At 38.8% G+C, this 21,541-nt stretch overlaps 2 protein-coding genes across 3 annotated transcripts in view; one reads left to right on the top strand and one right to left on the bottom strand.

The window, feature by feature from the left end:
• ncf4 (neutrophil cytosolic factor 4) overlaps positions 1 to 18,560 on the bottom strand; it is a 29,700-nt gene extending 11,140 nt beyond the window's left edge. The window contains exons 1-6 of the mRNA XM_019253806.2: positions 18,388 to 18,560; positions 17,784 to 17,868; positions 17,519 to 17,678; positions 9,314 to 9,384; positions 8,539 to 8,666; positions 5,866 to 5,914 (exon numbers count right to left, since the gene is read on the bottom strand). Coding sequence (XP_019109351.1) covers positions 5,866 to 5,914; positions 8,539 to 8,666; positions 9,314 to 9,384; positions 17,519 to 17,678; positions 17,784 to 17,868; positions 18,388 to 18,419 — 525 coding nt within the window. The 5' untranslated portion in view covers positions 18,420 to 18,560. The remainder of the gene's footprint in view (positions 1 to 5,865; positions 5,915 to 8,538; positions 8,667 to 9,313; positions 9,385 to 17,518; positions 17,679 to 17,783; positions 17,869 to 18,387) is intronic.
• Positions 1 to 21,541, top strand: part of pvalb7 (parvalbumin 7) — a 34,493-nt gene that overhangs the window by 3,427 nt on the left and 9,525 nt on the right. The gene's annotated exons all lie outside the window — the stretch shown is intronic.

Raw genomic sequence — 21,541 nt, 5'->3', positions numbered from 1 at the left:
TGACATGTTGAAATCTTAACTATTATACTTTAGAGTAAATGTGTGTATGCGCAGGTGAATGACTGTGTGTGCAGGGAGTGTGTATGAGCGAGTATATGTGTGTCTCCAGAAAATGAGACAGAGGCTGATGGCAGATTAATGAAGCCAGGGAGTGAGGGAGCTGGCTGGATTAACAATCCGCTGAGATTACCCTAACCCTCAGGACACGCACGCACACAAATGCCAGCACACATAGACACATAGGCACACACTCTGAGCTGCTATTTTTAAAGCATTATTCGAGAACTTGTTTTATTATAGCGTTCACCCGCCGCTGGCTGTAATTTATAGATGGTGTGAAAATGTGTTGGAGGCGATAGCTATTCTCTCCAGCACAAACACCAAATATGATGTGACAAAGCAATTCCCCCTCTCTCTGTACCTCCTTTCATCTCTCTCTCTCTCCTCACCGTCTTTGTACCACATCTCCACTTCTACTTGTCCTTCTCCCTTTGTCTTTGTTTCAGTCTGTTTCTTTCATCATATTTGTTGTTGTCCCCTCTCTGTCTCCCTCTGTGTCTGTATTAACAGAATTTGACTTGATGAGTGAACTATAACAACTTAGTGGTGTGGGCAGTACAGCAGTTGGCTGTATGAGTGTATGCTGTGTATGCTATGTAAATATCTGCATAAAAATGGGCAATTTGAGCATCAGGCTTAGATTTTTTTCAGCAATAGGCTAAACAAAAAATAACAGTGGTACAGTGGCACAGTTATTATTCACCCTGCAAAAAACTACTACGACACACTAAACAATTTGCTTAGCATGTTAACTTCAAGCAGACGATAAATACAAAAAAAACATATACGATGTATCTGTCCCACCAAAATCATTTTCAGTTGACAAAGCTTTTGTGTAAGTTTAGTAGGGAAAGTTAAATTGATGTTTTTCCCGATGGTCAAAGAGAAGTACAGAATTATGTACAACTGCATCAATTTCCATTTTTTCTGTTCTGTACTTTTCATGGGTGATGGACTGTTATTGACCAAATGGATTTAACTAAAGGCCCTGCACACCACCAGAGATGCTTAGTTATTTGCTGTGAATTCACCTGATTGCGTCAATTCATATGAATTTTAACATTGTAGCTACACCTGTTACAATCCTAACAGGAGCAAAAACAGCTCACAAAGCAAGAGCACTGTCAATCAAACAGACATGAAGTAAAAAAAAATCTCCTGTTTGGGTGTAGGATAGGTGTTCTGAGCAATTCAGACGTATGAAACCATAATTGAGCACTGTTACCCAACATTCATGCAGTATGAAATCTATCATAGAAGAAGCAAAGACACACGTTTGTATATACACAGCAATTTTAATATGCAATGCACCTATGTAAGAAATACAATGGCGTCCTCGATGACATTTTTAGAATTTGACCAGCCATGCAAAGCAAATAATAAGATTGTTCTGTCTCCTCTGGCTAAATATATTCTCCAATTTATCCAGAGCAGGTATTTTCTGTTGGTGCACCTCCTGTGCCGAGCAAAGGACCGGCCTCTAAATGTAGCCACACAACCCTTGGGTTCAGCCAGCCCCGGGAGCAATCATCCGGTACAATTAGACTCGCACCGACCCCACCTTAATGAGCTTGTTAAACCCTCAGCTCGTTAGTCTGGCAATAGGGAGGTGGAGATGAGAATTGAGTTTTTTTTTCTCTCTCCCTGACGTTTAATGAAAGTGTATTTTTTTCAAGCAGATGGCCCATTTCGTAGAAGGCCTGGAGTGAAGGATCACAGGAGGATATGGTTGAATATGCTAAAAAAGTGCTAAAAGAATGAGCACAGGTTGCACTGGTTTTGTGTGTGTGTGTGTGTGTGTGTGTGTGCAGGTCACTTCTGCTCTTCACCTGTCACACAGAGAAAATGCAGCACGCATTTGGGTGTTAGCAAATGCCACTTTCTGCATTAATCAAACATAACGTCTACGTATTTGATTTCAAAACCCGACTTCAAACTGTGGACAGTTTGCATGTTATGAAACCATCAGTGGACGTTATAATAAATTATAATAATCCAATATCAACATGTAACACACTTTTTACTCTTTGACAACTTAAGGCTGCATCTATTGTTTCTTTCAGCTGCTACAGAGCAGAAGAACACACATAAAGTTGTAAACTCATGAGTTGTCCAAATCGTTTTTGGACATTCAGCAAACAGTCAGATTAGCATTCATTAAAAGTTAAATTTCTTGAGACCTGATAGTCTCTCTTATCTTTGTGTGTATTGCCTGACAAGAGGGGCATGCTATTCTGCTTAAGACAGCTTCTTGCTGCTGCTGCTGCTACTGCATAAAGGGCTGATGGGAGAGGTGAGACTGAAACAGTGGGCTACAACAGGCTAAAGAGGCTCAGTGGAGTTGCAGGGTTAAGGTATAATTCTCTTTCGCTTCAATGCTGGGATTTATCTTTTAGATTAGACAGTCAATCATTTATTGTTAATACAAAAGATACAAAGAGTAATGGAGTAGCGGAGTCTTTGTAAACCCAGTGAACTGGAAGAAACACACACTCACACTTAACCTGCTGACTTATCAATGTTTCATCTTAACCTTTACAGTGACTATTTAAACTAAATGCCTAGAAACATAACAACTGAGGCAAACTGTGAAAAAGCAACGGCAGGGCTGATCTCAAATTTCTTTCTAAACTCCAGTATCAAACCTACATTTTATCACAATGACTCACATCCATCTGCGGCAATAATCCTTCGACGGCACAATTTCAGTTCCTAATACAGGTAAAAGCTAAGAGAGGCATATTTCAAGTACAACGCATACCTGCATATCAGATTTTTTGCTCGGGTAAGTCCTTATCTAAATAGGATCTAATTTCTACTCTAATGCCTCTCAATGCAAAAGAAGACAGGGTGAGCTTCAATCGATTAGGACCTGCTTGATTTCAATTTTCGAGTCATATGGGGGAGATTCTTCCATTTCTGCGCTCCATCTTTTTTGCCTCTCTAGCATACGCTCTGCCTCCCCTTTATCATCTGTCACTGCTTCTTTGTCTGTCACTTCCCAATTTTGTCACATCAGACAAACAAAGACAGCCCTCAAGCTCATGCATCGTTAAACTCATATTAACTGAGAGGATCCTGTCCCATTGACCTTATTTGAAGCTCATAGTGCCATAGCCAACAACAATTACTCATCACACTGTTTGGAGCTGAGCCTGAGCTAATACTAAGTGGAGTGGAATGAAGTGTCGTAGCGTAAACGCTTGCACCAGCTCTACTGTGACAAATGCCTGCGTTCTCCTCTTATCCATCAGGGTCAGATCAGCCATTGATCATTGTTTAGACAGAGTTTAACAGCCACTTCCCTGCACTGAAACAACACACGACAGGACACACACAAAAACACACAGAGGGGCACTCATTTTTCTCCAAGAGAAAGAGAGAAAGCTAAAATAAATGTTGAGTAGGCTGGCTGCTTCGTGAGTATAGTATACCAATGTTTTACTTCTGTGTGGGAGAGAAAGGAGGCAGAGAGAGAGAGCGAGAGAAGAGAGTAAAATGGAGTTATTGCTCTTAGTTTGGCAATAAAACACCACAGAGAGATACTGTGTGTGTGTGTGTGTGTGTGTGTGTGTGTGTGTGTGTTTTGTATAGTGCAAGGTTAAAAAAAGTTAAATGCTTTTGCAAGAGGATAAAGCACACCAGAGTTCAAGAGCTCAAGTTCAAGAAAAACACACACCCACTTCACCTGTGGACATGCACTCACATGATAGGCTGTATGCACTACAGCCAAAAAGTGCAAACGTGCATCAAACAGTGCAAGCAAATCTATATATAAATCCTACAAAACTCATTTTCCTAGAATAAGTAAGAAAGAAATCTGCCACTACAGTACAGTACAGATAAGGGATGCAAATAAACAATTATTTTTTGATTATTGTTTGAGCTATAAAAGGTGAAAAATGTCCAAGATGATGCTGTCTAAGGCCTTGTTTTGTCCTGACAACTCTCAACAAACAACAAAACTAAGCAAAACATTCTTACATTATCAATAATTTTGTTGCAAAGTGAGTCATCGATCAGTTATCAAAATAGCTGCCTACTGATTTTCCGTTGACTGATAATATTTCAACATGTCTTCAGCAGAAACATACCTGTTTCAACATTTTATTTAGAAATTAGGTAAGAATGCTGCATTAGAGGAAAGGGTTAAATTTGCATTCTGAAATACTTTTGCTGCACTGCCATAATTTTTACTTGTTTTAAAGCTACAAAGTCGTTCGTGCACATCCAAATCTAGAACATGGACAGGATGACAAAGGTGCACAAATGTTTGTTGGTACATTTTGATGTGACCGTTGGTAGAGCTTAACCTGTGGTACCACAGTATACGTCTAAGGACCTCATTGAGCACATACAGAGTACACCTAATAAAGACGTAATGTTGCAAATCATAGCTGCACTAAGTAAATCGAGTGTCTCGGCACCTTTCTCTAAAACTATGTCAACTTGTTTTAGGTCGCTGGATTACAGGGAAAAAATGACTTAGTATGTAAGAAGGAGCTTTGCAGTGCAGGTACATAAAAACTGAATTTTTACATAATGCATAGAAAGTAAAGTAAGGGCTGTCATCCAGCAGTCTGACTGTACTATCAACATTATTACTCCTACGCAAACAATATTACACACAGTCACAACAAGACACTATTGGTTTATTTTAAAAAATTTACGTTGATTGTTATTGAGCGTGCGCATGAGTATGCTCTTCTAATCCCTTAAAGGTGAGGACATTTCTGGACGGTGAGGTGATTTTGGCCACTCCTCACTTCTTCAAAGGGCTGGTTGGTTTAGACTTTGTTTAGGATTAAGGCTAGATGAATGGTCACGCCCAAGGTCAGGGTAAGGGTTAGGTAGTTACAATGGGTTATTTAATGACAGGGGTTATATCCTCAAAAAAACAAGGTACAAACGTGGGTGTGAGTGTTTTCATAGACCAGTCTAGGATTGTGCTGATTGTACAAAGAATAAAAGAGACTTTTTGGCTTCCTTGGAGAATTTAATTGGCAGGTCATTACCACTTTAATCTTGGACCTGAATTCCCTGCATCTGAACCACACACCGGCTACACGAATTCACAAACACACACCCTTCCCAGTAAAACAACCCAAGAATTTAAACACTCTTCCTCTTTCCTTTTTTTTACGATGTTGATGCAGCGGGCGTGAACAGAATAAAAATGAGTGGATGGGAAGGAGCAAGAGGGGATGGGGGGGGAGAGGGGATGAGAGATGCTTGCAACCTTGAAAAAAGACAGAGGGAGGGGAGAGGTAAAGGAAACAAGGATGAACTTGAGGGTTTTTTTTGGGTGGGGGGAACAGGGAGGAGGAGGAAAAGTGAGAAGGGAGATGGAGGTTAATATGAAAGGAGAGATGGATACAGAAATTAAAAAAGGAAGTGAAGCGAGGCGGGATCTATTGATGAGGTCGACGGAGTCACAGGCAAGCGGGAGGAGAAAAAGTGTGACAAAGTAGTTGATGAATGAAGTCACCCTTATTGATTTGTCACATCAATATGTTTGTCTATGCCATTTCTTTTTTAGCGTAGTAATGCAGTGCTGTGGCCAGTATTGTCTAAAAGTTATGTGTATATGTGTGCGTGTGTGTGTGTGTGTGTCATAAGATGAAGTCACGCCAAGGGTGCTGACAAGAAGTCACACCAAGGGTGCTGACAAGATCACATGGATTTTCTTGAGGTGATGAAGTGCATTCTGCGTGGTTGTTTGGCTAAAAAGTTGTTACTCTGTGGGTGACCATGGAGATTGTAACCGAAGCAACAACAAAAAAATAATATTATTACGACACATACCTCGGCCCTGGGGGAGGAGAAGAGGTCCATCTTTGGTTTGACTGTCTTCCTGAAAGACAAAGAGGGCAAAGACAAAAGACAACAGATATAAGTGTACATGTCGTCTCTTACAAGTGCTGCAGGTGTGATCAATAGCATCATCTTTTGATGGGAGATCCAATTCACCATTTAAGTTCTTTTAAAGTCTGATAAGAATTGCTGTCCAATCTCTGTATCATTAAACCATATTCAGACCAAATCAGGTATATTGTAGCAATTAGCAGCAGGGCTATGTGGTGGTGTGGTGGGTTGCTGGGTGATTAATGTAGCCACTATGAAACAATCAAAAAATAACTTTTTATTTCTCTGATTTCTCTGTCTTTCTGATTAGTTATTCACTGTCTATGTCACTCAACCACAGCTGTCTCGCTCTCTTTCAAGCCAAAGGATGCATCTTGGTGTCCTTATTTTTATTTTGCAGCATAGATTGTGAGCCTGACGGAGATGTAAAAACTGTGTACACACAAAATAAACCAAGCCAGGATACAACCAGAAGAGTAGCACCGTTTAAACCATGAGCTCTGCTTATATTGTGCCTGCTTTCAGTTATATTTCAGGCTGACTGTGGAGAGGTTTGAACCAAAGTGATGGTTGGCCTGATCACTGCAGTGTGACGTTGGGAGGTTCTAGAGATAGCAATGTGGGTCTGTCAGGTTAAAATGTCTCAACTATTGGATGGCAATTTTACATAGAAATTCGTGGTCCCCAGAGGATGAATCCTGCAGACTTTGATGTTCCCACACTTTTCCTTGCACAATACTATACGTATGTTTAAGTGTTGTAAGTGGAGGCATTCATGTTTCAAATTGCAATAACTTTGACAATCCTTAATTTTCATCTAACACTATCTTCACTTCAATTTTTTATGCATGTTAATGTGCTAAACTAAGGTAAAAACACTGTTCTACTTCAGCGTGTTAGCATTGTCATTGTGATATGATACATTGTGCTATGCAGATGTCGGCATGGCTGCAAAGTCTTGTTAAAATACTCAAGAAACAAAATGCGTCTTCCTCACACACGTGTCTAATAAACTACATCTAAGTTTCAGAATATTATATAATATTCAACTCTTGTCAGCGTTATTTTTACATGACAAAATGCATCTGGTTTCTAGAAAAATAAGTCAATCAAATATGCGGCAAAAGAGGAAATATCACAGTTCTCTGTAATGTTCTAACACACAAAGCAATCATATGTCCATGTAAATATAGGCAGGTTGGATGCAAGAACAGAGGAAGTAGAAGAGTCTACCTTTGCATCATTTCCTATTGAGATACTCCCACTTTGCCACATGTCCTGCTGGTGTAATCTAAACCCAGGGAAATGGGCCAATCATGTCCAGGTAGCTGTTATTAATGAGGAAGTGGACTGTAAAAAGGGTAAAAAGTCTTTGTGGGGTTTTCTCTATTCCAAACGTATGTATCATTACCTTCATCACTTCCTCACTACTTAACTGCATCCGTTCATGCTGGATGCAGAGATGCAGGGATAAGATGTAAACCCACAATTTTTATCATCGTGTTTTGCTTTGACTTTTTGCACAGCTGTATCACCGGTCACTGGGCTAGGTCTGTAATTTAGGTCCTGGTTTCAACGCACTACTACTAATTAAAGACTGTTGGAGTAAAGATAAAGAATCGATGTTGAATTCAGTTTTACTTGAACTACAAAATCTGCAAAAAAAAACTCAATTCAGTTTCATCTGTGTTAAATTTTTAGTCCGAATGACGTCCTTTAAACAATATACAGACCTACAGTAATAACTCATCTCTACTCATTTTTGACAGAAAAGGAGAATTAAAGTTGCATACATGTAAGTCTAACAAAGTTTTAGCATCCATAAAGAGTCACAAAAGTCTATAGGGCCTGATTGACAGGTCAGCAAGTGAGGCCAACATATAAAGGATTTAAATCCAATATCCAAGTTTAAAAATTGAGTGTTGTACAATTTACTGTTACCATTTTAAATTTTAGACAATGCCAGCTGACATATTAACAGATTTATAGTACACATGTTGCTAAAATGTGTTTCATGTTGTCCGGTTATGTGATGTTTTATTGGTTTACTTGTTTGGTGGAATAAATGTGTGTTTCTGTCATTTCTGTTCATCCTCTTCCTGCTTCTACACATCTTTACCTGAAAAAAACTAAAATGCAAACACATTCCAGTTGCCAGTTTAATTATTCATAGAAATGTCATAGTCAAATAGTCAAATAGTTTAATATTTGAATCTTATTTAATTTATGAATCACTTCAAGGAATTAAACTACTGAAGCAAAATGGCACTAGATTGATACCACAGTACTCAAGGAGAGACCCTGCAGGATATCTTATTCACAAAGAAATATGCAAATCAATTGAGGGCACAAACAAGGCCTCAAATGTCAACAAATGCTTCAGGTTTAGACCTGATTCACCAAGGCTGGCACCTTTACACCCTGAAACACTTTGTATAACTGAAGTATTGCTTCTGATCTGAAGCTTTGATTTAAAAAAAAATGTTGTGGAGACATTCATATATTCATATTTAGTCACATCTGACCTTCTGCTCATGGGGTGTATCTAACTGTTTGGTATTACTTCAAGTCACTCTCTTAGTGCTCTTCAGCACTGTGTGCAGAGGGGCTTACACTTTGCGGGTAGGTGGGCGGAGACGTCGAAGAGCGCGTGGTTGATGCTGGCTGTCCTGGTCCGTCTGGTAGAAAAACATCCTGAGAGCTTCATCGAGCAACAACCATGTTGGCAGACCCAACAACCTCTGGAAGAGAAGAAAGGATTAGAAGAAAGGAAGGAGAGGATGAACTAAAGAAGCACTGAAAGAAAGATAATGAGGCGGGAGATGGAGGAGAGACAGAGAACAAGGAAAATCAGGATGAATGGTTAGAAAGGTCCAAGGAGACAAGGGGGGGTGTAAGGAGAGTTGGAGTTGGGTGGTGGGAAATTTGGAAGGAGTGGATGAAAGAAGAGATGAGGCAAAAAAGATTACAAGTACAAGCCAAGCGAAGGCGAGAGAGTGTGGCAAAGTGAGAACCACGTAGGTTGTGGGAAAAACGAGTAAAACAGAAAAGAGAAGTGAGTGAGTGGGAGAAAGAGAACCTGATCGTGTTTTTAGCGATGGAGCAACAGTAAAACATGTCAAAAGTCCCACAACTACAGTCACTCAGACGTGATGTGGGCACAGGGCAGAGCAAAGAGAAGAGAGCAACAACGCCTACATGTTGAGCTGGATCTGCAAACTACTGCTGAAATATCCGAGTCAGTGCTTATCCACCTACAGCATTGTTCAGCCCACTAAGTTGTAGGCTTCTGCACTGCACGCTGCAGAAGATACCAAGCATGCCAACAACTCAACAACCTTTGCACAAAATAAAAGACTGCACTGTGTATGAAATTAGATATGATTACCTTCATGTACGTGTTCAACTCAGGGATTCTGCTCTCTGCAATCTCCTGCTTGTTGCCGATGAAGACTTTTCCTAAAGGGGAACATGTTGACAATGAGAAAGGTGCAGGAACAAAATCTCCAGGGATCCGATGTATAATCAAGGCCCACATAATTTCCCACACATGCTGTAACCTGGTATTTATGGGAGAAGAACATGCAGAATGTGCACACCTCACTCATAATACTTCAGACCAGGCACAGATGTTTTCTAGAGTGAGCACAGTGTGCTAGAAGTGGAAGAATCTAATATGCAGAGATATCCTGTGGAGTTTTTGTCACAAGCACAAGGACACACCTGCACTCAGACAATGTTATGTAATGTATACATTACCTTGATTGACAGCTCTCGGTGCTGACGGTAACATGCAAAAAAACTTAGTGCACCAACAAAGTCAGAGAAGAAGATATGTACGGAAGTGTAGGTGAAATGTTTGTTAGGTTTTTCAAGTTTTGGTAAGAAACACTAAATGTACACATGATTTATGACTGTTTGTTCATTTTATGCATTCTACTTTTGGCATTTTCCATTGTTTTTATCATATCATGTTAATGTCCTCTTCAGTTTAGCATTTATTGTGAAGAACTAAACTAAATTAACCTAAACTAAGAACGAACTAAACCAAAGATTCTGTTGCTTCTCTGGGACCAATAAGAGTGCTAAGAGGAACATTTGTCTCAAGCACATACATTATGTGTAATTTAATACACCAATACGACAACAAACCTGAAGTTCAAGTTGAAATTCGATAGTGATGGCTAAGATACAATGTCACTAGAGATGATTTAAGGAATTACTGGTTTAGGTAGCATGTTATGACAATGGATTAGAGCATGTTAGGCCTGGTTAGAGACTTCACCAGTGTGTAAATAAATGCAACTTGATCAACTGTTGAATTAGTTGGTGGTTGCACCTGCACAGCGATTTATGCCTCTGCCCTTAAGATTCAGTTCTTTTGAAGTTATATTTCTAGAAAAATATCATATATTGTAGCAATATCTATAGTTATTGGCATATTTTTAATCAAAGCCACATCTATTTTGTTCCTCTATAAAACACAACCTTCTTGAGAGTGTGGACATATTACTCTTTATGCCTGAAATCACACCAAGTCCAGTCAAAAATGATGAGGCACAGTGCAGACTTCTAACGCTCTAAATCAGGCCCCTCAACAATTCATCCAAGGCGATCTAGCACTGCTGTTAAATCAAATTTAGCACAGTCTTAATGACCCTTGGTCACAATATTCATCCCTCTCTCCTCTCTCAATTTCTCCCGTCTCATTCACTCTTGAGTATAACTCACTCAATCACTCGCAGACACAAACTCACTCATTTACCCACTTACTGATGAATCATTCACTCATTCGCTCACTGCTCACCATCTGCTGTGGCCTCACTGAATAAATTCTGACCTTGATTTTATTGGAGAGTCATTTTTATCTCTATGTTCTAGTATAATCTATAGTAAATGTAGTATAATCTATGGTGCATTTAGCCCAAAGGCAACACCTGTGATGAAACAAGGTAACGGGAGAGGAGAATTTAATTGACTTTACTTCAACATAGCAGCTGATAATATAAGTAATATGATGGAAAGTAAATAAATTCATTTCCACTACATCTCGTGTATGAAAGGAACAAAACAGAGACTGAGATTTAAGATTTAAGGATTAATATATTTTTTCATGTATTACTTTTCAATCGGTTTTAATTTGACCAAATAGATCTATATTCTTCATTCTTTGCCTTTTCTTTTTTTTCTTTTGCGCCTACCCATCACCCATCCTCCCCTCTGTCTCCCTCCTCTCTCCCTCCTGTCTTTCTTATTCCCTTTCCATCCTGATGAGATCTGGCACTGCAATTAAACCCATCAGATCTAATATTATCCAGCAGACTCCTCAGTGGCAGATGCTAAATCAGAGTTTGTAGAAAAGTAGAACTTCTCTAATCTAGAAAGTGGCAATGAGAGAGATACTGCCTTAAAGTCTATAGAGAACTGATAAAGGCTTTGGGTATGTGTCTAAATTATCTATGCTGTCAGAGGAGGAAAAAACATTTGACTGAAATAAATATATCTGTAGTGTTTTTTTAAATGAACGAATGTGACAGAATACACAACAAGACAGATGCAAATGTAACAGTACTAACAATGCTTTACTACAAAGAACCCTGTGATCTACTGCCAAAGAAAATATTAAACCCTGAATAAAAATAAAAAAAATTTATTATAAGGACAAATGTTCAAAATCTAAGAAAAAAACATTTCACATTTCATTTTGACAATTTGTGAAATGCATTTCTATGACTGCTGAAACCCTCTATGTGAAAAACCCTCACTCATCTGCTCCTCTAAGCAAGTTGAAACAAATGCCAAGAATGAGAATCACAACACATACAGCAAACATCAAGGGAAGGAAGAAACACTCAAGGGAGGACAGAGAGGAGCTGAGAAACAGTAAAGAGATGAGAGAACAGCAGAAGCCTTGTTTTAATGGGCTGGACTGGATGCAATTCTGTCAACAGCACAGGTGCACCATGAAGCTGAAAAAGATGAAGACGCTCTGATGATAACTCGAGAATACACAGTAGTATGAAGTATTACAGAAATATTGTCCATTGGTACTGATGAAACACGACTAAGGAGTTCCTGATTGAAGATGAGTTACAGTTTTGGACTCCTTTTCTTCCAATGTACTGTACAAGACATTCTTTATGATCAAACAGGTGATTTTTACAAGTATTCATTTGTACATACAGGCAATGCTAGAGTTTATATAATAGATACTGTAAGCCAAGCTAGCAGCATGGTTCTTCAGATGGCAATGTCTGAAATATCTGGATGGGTTGCCATGTAATTGTGGCACACATTCATGTTTCCCAGAGCTTTTGATGATCTAATGACATCGCCAGCAGATCTACATTTGACTTTGTCCATGCTGATTTATGCCCAAATACAAAACTAAAGAAATCAGCTTCAGCTAATTAGTAATTAATCCCGTAAACACGGGATTAGTATTGTTGTTTTTAATACCTGAGAGTTCACGTGTGTGCTGACTTCCCTGAAATTTGGCTCATAAACTTTAACCGAATAAAAGAAAACACACTTTTTAAGCATAACTTTATGCATTTTTACTTTGGAACTTTGGAGTATCTGAAAATGCAATCTTTATTTTCTTTTTCTATATCTATAACGTGTTCATTGGCAGTAGATATGTGATCAGATTACTGTGCTACTGCTGCACAAATGCTGGTATATAAATAGTATCTAACACAGAAAATAAATGTGAAAACATTGAATCAAATATGTTGCATTTGTGAAACTGTTAGGGTTACCTGTCATTAACCTAACTAAAGCCTTTTGAGTTAACACAAATAAATCTGTATGTGACTCAAGTGTGATTACAGTGCAACGCAGTGTAACCTAACTGACAAGTCATTTATACCTTACCCAAACACAAACATACACAGACACCGGTGGTGCTCCATTCTCATCTGTCCTAAATCGATGGTCTGAGCCACCGATTTAAAGCCTTCAGGCTTTTATTGGTGCAGATGTTGGTTTCCAGACTCTGATAATCAATACAGACATTGACGGCGGCTCCCAGACAGATGGACTTATAGAAAAACAATGAGCTGCAGAATAAAACTGTAGCCAGCGGGCACATAAGGACAAGAGGACAAAAACTACATACTGCAGCACAGCCACTGACCTGAATATAACTTGAGTGGAAATCTTGTACAGTGTCAATGACTTATATTTTAGCTTGATTCAGAAGATTACATGGTCCGCAAGCTCTAAAAATCTGTTGTATAATTACTGTATTTAGCATATATTAAATATATGAGAGTTTGAGACTCTGGTCTCACATTTGCAGTCCTCTGCCTGCTCGGCCTGCTGAGCTTAAAACAACCCTCTTCAGTCTTGTGGCTAGTTATCGCACTGCTGACTCTTTCTAATTTAAAGTTTCGGTTTGACTGTGACCGGTCCAGGTGCTTCCTCTCCACACTTAATCTTTTTTAATAGCAGCTCACTTGCACGGGCCAATGATTTTCCTTCTTTAGACTTCCCATTGACTCAAATTATTAAATGTCCAGACATGCCCTGGTGGATATACCTTTTCTTTCTTTTTCATTTTCATTTCTCAACTCCTTTTCATCTTACAACTTTATACTACAGTGCTATCCCCTGTGGCTTTAGTAGTAAGCGCTGATACCCCACATCACCTACGGGTGGTTTATAGTGTTGGATTCTCTACAAATCATCCTTTTGTCTACAAATCGTCTTATCCTTAAATCTGTAGGTGTATCTGTAGCTCAACTGAGGCTACAGCAGAGTCATTCGATGGATGATAGATGTAACAAAACAGTCACAAAAGAGTTAGTCATGTTGCTCTGTAGTATTTTGGACAGCTGCTCTACTGTTAAATGGATAGTTTGGATATTTTAAAGTGGGTTTGTATCTAGATATCTAACAGTAAGTATATTAGCTACACTGGATGTCAGTCAGCGCATCCCCAGTTTGAAGAAGCAGGTCCTTTTCTATGTTAGCCACATAGAAAAGAACCACCTAAAAAAAATCTCTTTACCTTGCCATCTGACGGCCTCTTTCTTTGGCACTAAGCGTAGAACCTGCGTATTCCCACACGAGCCCATCTATTACACAGCAGATCAGCTGACCTGCCAAGCTAATGAATAGAGGGTCCTGGTCTCTGGCCCCATTGTCACCTTTCACATTAACATCAAGCAGATTCTGTTTCTGGATATCTTCTGCGCTCAGACAAAGATAGTAAGCCATGGTAAGAGTTTCCAGATCTCCCTGGTAACACTAGGATGTGAAATCTTCCGAACACCACCACCACTACAGCTACTATCATACAATCTTATGGCCTAGCTTTATGAACTAGATCTATATTTATGGCACCAATGGCAGCCAAGATAAGTTTCATCTGCAAAGGTGACCGGTGAATTCAGTTATTCTGAAGTACCTTTGCATCCAGGCACAGCTACTGAGGCGCCTGTGGCTCAGGAGGTAAAGCAGTAAAGCAAAGTATCTTGTTTCTGTAAAAAAACAGCAGTTTGCCATTTACAGTTTACTTCATATTTAAAAAGGGCCTGAGGTGCTTTGAGCACCAACTAAATAAGCACCCTGCTGCCTGTTTAGATCTGTTCCGGGTGCAAAAGAGATTCGTAGGCAAAAACGGACACGATGAAGGGATAATAGTGTACTTATACTGTATAATGTATCTCCTCCTATGTTAGGAATGTCACGGCAAACTTGAGAAAGTCATTGCTTACTGCTCATTTTGTTTCCATCATATACCTGACAAGAATAAGCCACTTGAAAGCAGATAGATATATGAATATCTCTCTATCATCTCTCCCAAACTCTTACCCTGCAACATGGCAGTTCTTGCATACAGTTTCTGTATTTTCCCTTCAGCGCACATCTGTCCTTCTATCCATCTGCGCTTTCCTGACTATTCTGAATGTCACCGTGGATTGTATTATTACAGTCTTCTGATATAGGGATTTAAACTAACCTTGTAGATGACTGACAGATGTTTGCCCTTAATATGACACTTTGCAACAAATATATCTAGAAGAAGAGTTTTATTCCAAAATGCTGTTAAGAACTTTTGGAGGGAGAAATAACTTAGTGTTGTGCTTCTTTATGACAGCCTGCAGTGCAAGCATTTTGCTGCGTATCGAAGTGAAAATTGGAGTGTGTAAAAGCAAAGATTTATTTGTGCACACCAAAGAGAGAAGTTGAACAAAATACACACAGTCGCTAAACTCTGACACAAATTTGTTATCATCAAACTTCCATCAAAATGACAAATGCCCCCGACAGCAGATTTTACCAGCTGTCCCTATTTTTAATGTTAATTCCATGAATTAAAACTGATGTCTGTACTGTAGCCAAAAATCATTTGTGAGGGTAAGAAGCTTCACTCCATAACACCACTGTACAACTTAAATCTGTGAGTGGGCTATGTTTCTGTAGCTCCCACAACACTGACAGATGTCTTCTTTGTAGCTAATTGTGTCAGGCCAATTTCACCAGTCACATTTTCCAGTTCCTCATCATCATATCAGCAATTTAGGCTTATAAACTTAGTTTTGAACCAGAGCGTTCAGTATTTGGATCATGAAGGCTGTGATTTAATCAGCATTAATGTATATTTCAGTATCAGATCAGATATCCAGGACCAAAAGAACTTGATTGGGATATTCATACTCATTATGCTTTACAACAAATTTTCAATGTTCAAATAAAACTAAAATGCATTTATGGTGTCAGACATGACAAATCTACATCAAACGCATAGCAGATCCTCACTTTTAAAACCATGTTCAGATGGGTTTCAGTTCTTCTACCCACAGGGAGAAAATTCTGCCAACTGTCACCACAAACTTGAGTCTCTGCATATGCATGAAGTAGAGCAGAATGAGTGAGTGTTTCAAGGTGAAGGTTATAGAGTGACAAGGCAAAAAACGATGCAGTAAAGCACAATGTTCCCTCAGCCCTGACACAGCAAAGTCACTGTCAATACTGTGAAACTGGAAATTACAGTAAAACTGCTGACTACACTCTAATTTCACTAAGCAAGTAACACAACCCTTGTTATTAGATTTTTTTTCATTATACTGAAACATCCAAAAAAAAATCTGTTTGGCAATGCAACCTCAAACTGAACCATTACTACAGGTTGATGTCAAACAAGATCAGCAATAAAACTGCTCCTAAGTACCTAAAATCTCGTAATCATAATCCTTCAAAACACTTTTATTTTCACATTCTTGATTTCTTTTTCAAACACTTAGTTTTTTTTTTCACATTCTTGATTTCTTTTTCAAACACTTAGTTTTTTTGTGCTATTTATGAAATGTTTTTTCTTTGGAGTTTGAAGATTGGCTGTATATCTTGTTTACTTGTTGAAATGCTATTGTTAGTCTACTGACTGACTGATTTTGGATTTATACGGATGAAATTTGACTTGACTTGAGTAATATGGCAAATAATGGCAATAAACAAACATGTTATAATTTCAGGTTTTGTGTTTCTACATGTCAAATCTGCACCATCTGTCACAAATAACAGTATAATTTAGGTGAGAAGCCTTTGCTGCAGTATCACAATAGCATGGATGTAGGTCGACTGTATCAGCATGACAGTGACAGGTTGTCAGCCAGTCAATTGAAAAGCTGTCAAACAAATAAGAGATACAGGAGCTAAGAATATTAAACAGGGAATTTCAAACATCTGCAACTTCATATAACTTTTACTTATAAACAGCTTCTATCATCGGCTAAGAAATAAGGTAAACTCACTTTTGACATGAGCTGATGGTCAGTCTGCAAATTGCAATGCAGTAAAAAGACTATTTGGGTGGGGGGGTGCATGTTGCAGGTGGCAAAATAAATGAAACAAAAGTCTGGTTTGACTAAAACGTCCACCAGCTTGAAGTCCTTATCACACACAAAAACTCTGCACAGCGGTTTAATATGACACCACCCACAGTACAAAGCAATCTAGCAGGAAGGTGCGCTTGCACAAATTGATTGGCCAACACAGTGTATTGATAGATGAGAGTACACTGTGTTGCTGCAGAATTTGAGCAACGTTCAACTAATTTGTCAGATGTCTCACTGAAATGAATCAGCAAGAGCTGCATTATCCTTCATGCAGGGCTTCTGTCTTTATAAAAAAAAAAAAAAAAGCCTTTAAGGTTGCTTAGGTGTCAGTATTTACTGTAGGGTAATCTATGTGACCGAGACACTGTTTTGAACATTTTACATTAATTGTTGACTTACAACACCTGTGAAAACTCAGGTTGTTCTCTCAACAAATCAGAACCAGCTTTGTGACCTACTTTGGTCCTTCGGTCAGTGTTGTCTGGATTGTTTTTTTCTGTTTCTCAGAAAGGTATTTAGTTTAGAAAAGTATTCTCATTTTGACAGGAGACCAACTTAACAAAACTGGAAATCAGAGACTGTGACTGTTGGGCCAGAGATTTCCTCATGCCTCATAGACTTGAAAAGATTCAAATTAAAGGGAATAATGAGTTAGCCACTGAAAGACATGTATTTGAACAATGTGAAATCTAATACTGTGTTGAATATCATGACGTGATGTGTCTGCACACACACACACACACACCGACCTGGAAGAGTAGGCAGGACGCAGGTGTTGGGACTAGGTTTCTCTGGGTTTTCAGAAGAGTATCTGGACTCAAGGATCTGGTGGAGGTTAAAAAATTCCCTGTACCTCCTGTAGATGAGATACTTACTCCCTCCTTTAGTTTTCACCTCAATCACAAACCTCTGGGAGAAAAACAGAGACATAAAATTGTTTAGTACTCTTGTGATTTCTTTTTTTTTTTTAATCTAAGCTCAGTAAAAAGTTTTTGGTAATTATTTAAAACTTACAAAGTAGTCAATGAAGCCTTTTTTCTCCTCAGTATCAGCAATGGTGGCACTGATAGGGATGTTATGAGGCAGCTGATCAAAGTCACTGAGTGAAAGAGGAAATTTGGTCATAATATTGCATTCGCTTCCTAAGCCCTAATTGTAAAGTTCACCCTGTAGTCCTATCTGAGGTGACATATTTCTTCTTCTTTCTTCAGTCATGAATATTTCGCTGAACAGATTCCATATGGCAGCAGCAAAAAAATCAACAAAACATAATTATGTAATAAACAACACATTTCTTTTAACTATTTTTTTTTCCAGAAAAAAAAAAAAAATCAACTGCACAGCTGCAAAACTTCTGCAAACACAGTCAGCGTCTGGTTTCATTACCCTGTAATATTTCAGATGCAGAAAAAAAAAGGTGAACTGAGATGTAACCTAACTTTATATTGCGATATCATAACTTGAAAGACAATGCAACACCGGTGCTTTGACAGTGTATAGCCAGTTGTAAGTGCTGTAAAAGTGCTATATCGAGCAGAACAGATCAAAGTCGTTATTGGGCTACAGAGTTAGTGGTTAGTGTTTCTTCAGTGTCATTGATTCTGTCAAAAACACTCACCTTTCGTATCGTAACTGCTGCGGCAGCGACATGATGGTGCGCACAGTATTTGCTGCAGGCAAACGTGAGAAACTTGGAGTTTGTGTGCGGGATGAAGCGCGTCTTTACACAGGAGCGTGTTTGGAGGCTGCACTCACACCGCAGGCTGCACTGACTGACTGTCTGAAAAGGTCTGCAGGGGAAACTTTGCGGAAACGGTAAACAGGCAACGGTAAACAGGAAGTGAGATTTCCCTAAAAATGTATATGGTGAGTTCATTTGGCCGAGGTTACTGCAAAGGCGGTCTTAAATGATGTGAAGGTGGGCATAAAGCTGCACGTATATGATGTGTGTTAGTGCTTTCAGCTGATGATCAAACAACAGCAGGTAGATTAACACAAGCTGTAACAACTCTGACTGACGCTGAGTTGAAATAAGGTGTACAGGTCAATATGTTAAAGGACCAGTTCATCCAAAACAACATTACTTGGAAAAGGAAAGGAAAAGGAAAGGAATTATATTTTGGAAATGATAATTATATATTGGAAAAGGAATTATATTTCAGAAATAGATAATGTACTTTTTGGTAACAGGGTTGCACCAGGTATTGTTTTTATTACATCATGTAATAAAAATTGCACCATTGATTAGTAAGCTGAGCTAATCAAGCCTATGATAGTTTATTACATATTATCGATGAATATGTAACAGAAAATCACAAAAGTGAAGGTTTATTTTTCAAGAATTTTGAAGCCCAAATGTCCTCCAATTCCAGAATGACCCACAACACTTGTTGGTAAAAACAGACACAAGTGAAACTAATTAACTACGTAGCATATTTAGAAGCACATAAACCAAGAAAATGAGGTCTAAACGCGTCTGAAACGCTCCCGGTGGGTTTTGAAGTCAAAACAGCAAATTTCTCTTATTTTCAGGTGATAATACACTAATAAAAATATAGTTCTGTAAGTAGAGCCCTATAAATCTGACACACTCCAGTGTGAAAACAAACTGCTGTGAACTGTAGCTGCTGTTAGCTCAGTGTGTAAGCAGGGCTGCCAGCTCAAATACGCACGCAGATGGGGAGCAGAGTCAGTGTCGTGCCAGAACCGGAGCTGGGCAGGCGGGCAATGTAACCGGGCTCAGCAGCCTCTACGGAACAAGAGTAAATCTGGGACTGACTTTTAGTGATTGGCAAAGCTTCATGAAATAAAATGCTGAAAGACAGACACCGAGCTATACTTGTTGCTGTTGGACGAATAAGTAATATTACCTGGTTACTATATCTTGTGTTGTTGCAAAAAACAAAACAAAACAAACAAAAAAAAAACTCCTGGGTGAAATGTGCTGAAGATTTTTTAAACTTCTGTGTATGACTCAAGTGTTTTTTCAGCAAAAGCTATTTTACGCATCAGCTGTTCTTTGTTGCCTTCAGGTAATAATTTAAGTTGGCAAATTACAGAGATTTTTAAAATCTAAACTTTATTAATTCATAAATGCATAAGAGAATAATAACTTTATTATAATATCAATTGCATTTATAAATACAATAACATTGCCAGCCTTTAAGTTAAAGCCTGACTGAAAAATCTGTGTTCAGGAGTTTATCCGTCTCCTACACCAGTTTAGTCAACTCTTTTCTTGCAGCGTGTGATACCATTATTTATTTCTACTCTCGTACTCTCTTCTTATCTCGCCTGAACCAGAAAGTACAAATTGTCCAACGCACACCCTTACCCAAACATTTCATGGCACACTGTTGACCTTTCACTCTTCTTTTGTAGTTGACAAATATAGGTGACCAAAGATGACAGCCTGTGATTGTTTGAATTAATCTAAGGGGGAAAAAAATGGAATAAAATCTGGGGACACAGTTCCAACACTACATCGGAGGTGATTAAAGTTTGTAACACTAGATGTCAGCAAAGTTGTTGCAGTGCTGGAGGATTGTGAGTGTGGGAGAGTTAGAGATAACAAGTGTGATTTATTGTCTTATTTAAAACAGTTTCTTAAATGTTCAAGATTCAGTGTAGATTACTGTCTTTGGTTTAATTTCTAGTCAATAATGATCTGAACTCTCTTTGTGACGTCAGTTCTACTGTATGTCAGCATATCACACACAATATCCAGACACAGTAAACCACAGTTGCATTTCACAACAAATTCACAGCCTCTTTAAGCTCCAGTATTGCACCATAGCCAGTTGTTTGCTTTGTAAATACATGAATCACTGCATCACTGACTACATACACAGAGTGACAAAAGAATAGAGGGAAAGGGATTACAGCAGTTACATGCTTCAGTAAATCAAACAAGGTGTGTTGAAAGCTGCGTTGTGTTCACTCTGATTCTTAAATGTGACTTCTAACATGTATGTTTTGGAGTCGTGATTTGGTCAGTGGTTAGGGTTCGCACACAATTTTTTAACGTGTAAACTGTAAAAACTACAACAACTACAGGAGAAAAAGACATGGAAAGGCAGAATGTAGGTGTGTGTATGAGGAAAAAACGTATAGATGTGAACATTTGCTTGGGTTTGTTATACTGATTGTGTGTGTAAGAAAAATACAGAAACAAAGAGGGCAATAGTGTGTAACGTTGTGTGTGTGTATGTGTGTGTGTGTGTGTGTGTGTTCGTGCAGCACATATTGACTCCATATCTATTTTCATGCAGCCTGAGATGGATCCCTTGAAAGGCTGCTCGTATAACAGACCATCGCCAGCCATGAATTGCAGAAACATTTTTCAAGGGTGTATTTATCTTCAAGGTCAGGCCAGCTGCTAGAGTCTGTTGTGCTTGTTCGTGTGTGTGTGTGTGTGTGTGTATGTAAGAAAAAGAATTTGTGGATTGTAACTGTGTAATGAGGGTTTGAGTGCATGACAGTGTACTGTAACTGTGTTTGTACATAGTTTATTGCATGCTAGCCTTGGAAAGTACATTTCAAAGCGTCTGTATATAATAAGACACTAAGTTGACAGACAGACAGGTATATACACACACGCAAAGAAACAGAAGAAGTGAGACTGACAGAGACCAACAAACACACAGCTTGTGTTTACCATGTTGACAGCCTGTTACCATAGAGACATCATATGGGAAGTAGAAAGAGGAAGAGGGGAACCTGAGCACAGGGCTCAGACTTTATGTCAGAGGATAATGTCACTCTGTTACTAC

This window comes from Larimichthys crocea, chromosome X (genome assembly GCF_000972845.2).
Source record: "Larimichthys crocea isolate SSNF chromosome X, L_crocea_2.0, whole genome shotgun sequence".
In the NCBI taxonomy this organism is placed as follows: domain Eukaryota; kingdom Metazoa; phylum Chordata; class Actinopteri; family Sciaenidae; genus Larimichthys; species Larimichthys crocea.
Note: the sequence above shows the minus strand (reverse complement) of the source record. Positions and strands in the feature narration are given on the sequence as shown.